Consider the following 5487-nt stretch of genomic DNA (forward strand, 5'->3'; position numbering starts at 1 on the left):
GACTGAACCAAATTTGCTGTTGCACAGATCTACAAAAGTCTAAATGACAAATAAATGTTTTACTAGGGCCTTTCGTCTGCAGGAACCTTTTCATAGTACCAGAACTAATCGTGGAACCACCCACTTTTGGCTGTTTTCGCACCACCGGAACTAGGTGCGATTTTAGTACCAGACTGCCTTTTTCGAGAACCAAATTACCGTATTTTTCTAACTATAAATCGCACCTGAGTATAAGTCAAAAAAACGTCAAGATGAGGACAAAAAAATTAAGTCACATTTATTTAGAACCAAGAACCGAGAGGAAACATTACCATCTACAGCCGCAAGAGGGTGCTCTACGCTGCTCAGTGGTAGGCTACAGGAGCACTGAGCAGCATAGAGCGCCATCTCGTGGCTGGAGAAGGTAATGTTTTCTCTTGGTTCATGTCAAATTAATTTTGATAAGTCGCACCTGACTATAAGCTGCAGGACCAGCTAAACTATGAAAAAAGGGCGACTTATAGTCTGGAAAATATGGTAGCTCCTACTCCGGACAGGGTCTAACCAGCACAACTGGTACTATCCATTATGTAAGTAGACATTGATTGGCCAAACGTGTTCGAAAACGCCCTCAGCCGCCATGATTTAAAACGCTGTGTAACATACTGTAAACACTGTGTCAACTTATTTCAAAAGTATGGTGGACAGTGATAATGTATGGATGCTGAAGTGGAGGCACTTGTAGCAAATGTAGCACAGCCAGTTGTCGTTGGAGATTTTTAGTCTTCCTTTCCCTTCTTTCAATCGCTTTACGTATATGTCAACATTCCATGTCCATTATTGTGAAAACCCACGAGAAACAACAAAAACACAGCTCCGATCACAGCGTCCTCCATCCACCTGTAGTTAACGTTGTTCTTCTATGTTAAAGTTGTTCTTCTATGTTAACATTGTTGAACACACGCAAAAATTACATCATTGTCGACCGGCTTACGTCACGTCCTAGTACACACTGTCGGTGCGAATGCAACTCTTTATATGGTACTGGGAAATAGTTCACGCAAAATCTTCCCAGTACTTTAGTACTGTACATTTAGTTCTGGAACTAAATCGGTGAGAAAGGCCCTAATGTTAACCTCTAATAAATGTAGAACATTAATCCCAAATAAATACTTCATCTCTTACAAAAGTTGTATATCGAACTGACGCATTCGTTTACATTTACATTTAATCATTTGTAATTTGACATGATAACTGTATTCCACCAAAATTCAGTCATCCAGCATATTGGCAAGTTTCATTAAAAGTACCGATTTGTAGAAGGAAAACTATCAAAACATGCCAAAAACATGGCTGACATCATATTTCCAGAGAAAAGCAAATTTGCTGTAAAGGTGCGATCACATTCATCATTGTTTCGTTAATTTTTTTCATGACAGAAAACCCAGTCATTTCAATAGGAATTGACACGACTGGGAATTGCGAAAGATTTCCTCACACAATTTTCACAGATTCGCCACACTGTCCAACAGAAAGATGCTTGTTTGAAAGTGATTTCTATGTTAGCTGTGCTTCACCACTGAAAACAGACCTCTTTTGCGAAAAAAAAAAAATTGCAGAAATTTCGCTAATGTGACCCCACCTTTTCGCTACAGCAAAACTATTGATGAATGAAGCACATTAACGCAACATCCAATCCTCAAATCCAAGCTATGATAAGAGTATTAGTATTACTGTAAAAAATATTCATATAATCAATATATGTGTATTAGGCATGGCATTCCAATCCTAAATGGTTTCTAGACTTACCACGTTGCTCCGAAAAGACCTGCAAAATGTAAAACACTGAATCTAAGCAACAACAAATTAACCACATATATATGTGGGAAGATCGGATAGTCAACCTACGCAACTGATCACCTGACCTCCATGTAAACTGTTTTAAGAATGCGCCATTCAACAAAAAGTGCAATTTACTACCATATCCCACTATAGTCCATTCAGTAGTGCTTCTCCTGCAAATAATCTTTCATTTTGTTTGGTAAAGGCAGTTTCTGGATCAAATCTATCCGCGTGTACTGTCGGATGACAAAGCGGCAAAGATACTGCAGGGAACGGACTTGCATGAACCGCGAGACAGGATTGGTCAAGCGAACGGGGTACGTGGCGGACCCCGGCAGACGGGATCTGGAGTAACAGAACGCGCCGTTTTCAGAGTCTTTTATAGAGTGCTCAATGAGATCTACGATGGAAGTGTGACCTTCTATGTCAGGCTGCTCGTAAAAGCTGAATCTGCCATTCGAATGTTCGATCCTGGTGTGAAGCGTCTTTCCCTGTGACCGAAAGCTCAGGCTCAGGAGATAACGATCGTCTGAACTGTCCCTCACTAAAAACGAGCCGTCTGGAAGGTTGATGAGCTTCTCCTCAGCCTCCCATCGAGTTATAGGTCCCCAGTACCAACCCTGCTTGGCCAGTTTTTTAAGTTCCTCCGTAAGGCTCGTTACAACCATGGGTCCACTGCTTTGGAAAGAATCGTACACCCTGCTAACACCAGGAGCGGAATTGGGGTCAAAGTTCAGGTGGTGCCTCACTCTCTCGACAACATGAGAATCTGCACCACTGAACCCCGAGAGGGTCCTTGGAATATCGTTGTTGGAAAGAGGTGACAGGGAGGGAGAAAATAAAGGTGTGTCAGCTCTGGAGTTGGAAAGGACCATCGCTGGAGTACCAGGAAGGTGTCCGCTCACCGCCTGCTCCATGAGAATGTCCGATGGCATGAGATCATGGTCATCCGGGCCCTGATCGACCACTTCCATTGGAGAGGGACCATCCAAGCAGAAGGACTGGGATGAATTTGGGTACATTCCCTCATCTAAAGGCATTGTGTACTGGATGTAGTCCTGAGGTGTGAGTCCAATAGGCACGTGATCCTCAATGTTCAAACGCAAGTTGCCACTCTGAGCATCCATGTCCTTCAGAGACTCGCTCTGATCCTGGAACAAACCTTCTAACTGGACGTCACGGAACTCCTTTCTGATGCCATTGAGGGAGGGACTGGGATTTGGGGAGTGGACCATAGCTTTGACTTTCACCTCCATCTTGATGCAAGCCTCTTCAGAGACAACTGGGCGGAAAGGCCATGGAGAAGGGCTGTAATGATGGCTTCGGAGGGACGAGGATCTTAAGGGCCGCTGGGCTTTGACTTCATTAAAGCTTATCGGGACTGACGAGGAAGAGAACGTGTCATCATCATCTCCAGAGCCCACCGAGGTGGAGCCCCCTTTGACTTTCGCTTTCTGTTTGGTAGATAGTCTCCTCTTTAGAGTGCCCATAAGACTTTCGCTCTTCGATCGGTTCTTATGACCCTTCTCTTCCTCTCCATTAAGATTGCAACCTACCAGCCCTTTGGTGTAACAGCCTCCAAAGAGAGAGTCATCCTTGGTGAACTCGGCCGTTAATGATGGCTGCTGGAGCATGACGAAATCCCCATCTTCTTTGCCCTTTATGCTAAGTGACTTTCTGATCGTCTTCAGACTGATCTTCTTCATCCTTGTACACCCAATCAGGTACAGTCAGTCAGCATGGGACATTCCTATCTGCTGACCAAAGGATGCTAACCAAAGAGTCTGGTCATGTGACTGGGAAATGTCAATCATGTGAACGCCAAAGCCTTCATCATCTGCAAAATGAGAGAGAAGACATCATATAAAAAGTTAAATAACCAAAAGCAAACAGGAGTTCTTAATCTTTTTGATTTATCATGACTTTAAGTCATCTGATATATCAGCCAGTATTTGGATTTTTTTTTCATGTGTGGCTAATAGATGTCAAGAATGGGACTTGTATTTTGACCACAGCCAAAGTACAGACACATAGGATTCCCATTTTCCATCTTCATTAGGTCACAAGCAAATGCTACAATGCCTTTTGGCATATGTTTTAAATCTGCTGAGATTCAGAAAATCTGCATTAGGTACATAAACCTCGATCCAACGATCCAAGCTGTGTGAAATGTGGACAGAAGAGATCAGCTGGCACTTGACTTATTGAGGGAGCAACTTTACACTATGCTGAGATAAATCCAGTTTCCTGCTGTCATTTCCATGCTGTGCATTGTATGTAAAATGAGCATTGCTTTGATTTTGTGAAATGTGATTCCCGTTCCAGATTATTGAGTGCACTGGTGGTTAATGTTTACTTCCTTTTTATTTCACATCTTTATATTTTCAGTTTCTTTCTTCCTTAAAAGACCTGAAAATTGATTTCAATATTATCTGATAATTGTATAATTTATATGACCATGAGAACCAAACAAAGCTACAAATAGCTACATTTAACTAGATAGCCATTGCCTTTTCTTTTTTTTATGTATCCAGTTTGAAATGCCAATTCCACAAAATAACATTTATTAATAATGTTTATATTCACAAAAACACTGTTAGTACTTGTTTACTACTGGTTAACACTTTTAACACATTTAACTTGCATTAAAAAAATATGTGATGTCAAGTTAGGCTGTCAGATGAGTCCATGTGAACATTTCAAACGTGTAACATCATATATTATTGACACGGGTCAATAAAATATGATAATGTTACAAAACTGTCAGATCTGACATTTGATGTTTATTGACTGACTTGAGTTGTACTATGCTTAAATCAACATCATGATGTGCAATCACGAAGGATAACCAGATTATCCAACATGGGATTATAAATAACATGTTGACATAAAACCAATAGATCAATTTACAAACACGTACTAGACACAAATTAATACCAAAAAGTATAGCTTGTGAATGTATTTACTTAACGTTGATGTATGTATAATTGTTCATGATGTTCAAAAAGAGCAGTTTACTGCAGAACTGACACAGGCCTTTATATAAACATTTAGCTTGATTACGACACTACTGCATCTAACTCAATAACCATAGAGCAACACGGGACTAAAAAAAATTAAATAATAATAAATTATAATGTTTTTTTTTTTTCATTTTGTACGATCAGATCAAACTTTTTCTCGCAAAATGAACAGGCCAATGAACCGATTTAGCTAGCAGGCTACGGGACCTTGTTCGACACAAATAGAGACAGTGTAAATATTAAGGTACATACAACAAATTATGTCCACTTACCACTTTAAAAAGGGTTTAATCCCCATTTCCTGCTTCAGAAAGATCTGGGTTGAACGTGTCTGTAAATCTGACGAAGAGGGTTGCATTTAGCATTAGCGTGCTAATAATAGACTGCTAGCTGCTAAGCTAATCCAGTAACAGCTCCCTCGCACGAACAAGAGCTGCTTAACTACATAAACACCCACTGCTCGTGGTCTGTCATCATCTCATGCACGCGAAATGCCGAGGCTGGTTTTCCTCAGCTGTATTTGCCAGTTTGATGAGAGAAACATTCCTTAAAGTTTCATGACAGCCCCATTTCTCTCTTCCCCTTTTTTGTGCTAGCTAGCCACTTTGGCTACAGTTCGTTTCTCTCCCTCTTCCTTTGTTGA

At 40.9% G+C, this 5487-nt stretch overlaps 1 protein-coding gene across 1 annotated transcript; it reads right to left on the minus strand.

Annotated features, from left to right (window-relative positions):
* Positions 1–464: 464 nt before the first annotated feature.
* LOC113042295 (suppressor of cytokine signaling 6-like) lies at positions 465–5487 on the minus strand. Its single transcript, XM_026201025.1, has 2 exons — positions 5117–5487; positions 465–3658 (listed from the first exon to the last, which is right to left on the minus strand). Exon 2 carries the CDS (start codon positions 3525–3527, stop codon positions 1980–1982), a length of 1548 nt encoding a protein of 515 aa, XP_026056810.1. The 5' UTR covers positions 3528–3658; positions 5117–5487; the 3' UTR covers positions 465–1979.

Source organism: Carassius auratus, chromosome 24 (assembly GCF_003368295.1).
Source record: "Carassius auratus strain Wakin chromosome 24, ASM336829v1, whole genome shotgun sequence".
Lineage (NCBI taxonomy): Eukaryota > Metazoa > Chordata > Actinopteri > Cypriniformes > Cyprinidae > Carassius > Carassius auratus.

What these genes read in the sequence shown, in the direction of transcription:
- LOC113042295 (XM_026201025.1), bottom strand. Translation starts at nt 3,527, where the DNA reads ATGAAGAAGATCAGTCTGAAGACGATCAGAAAGTCACTTAGCATAAAG.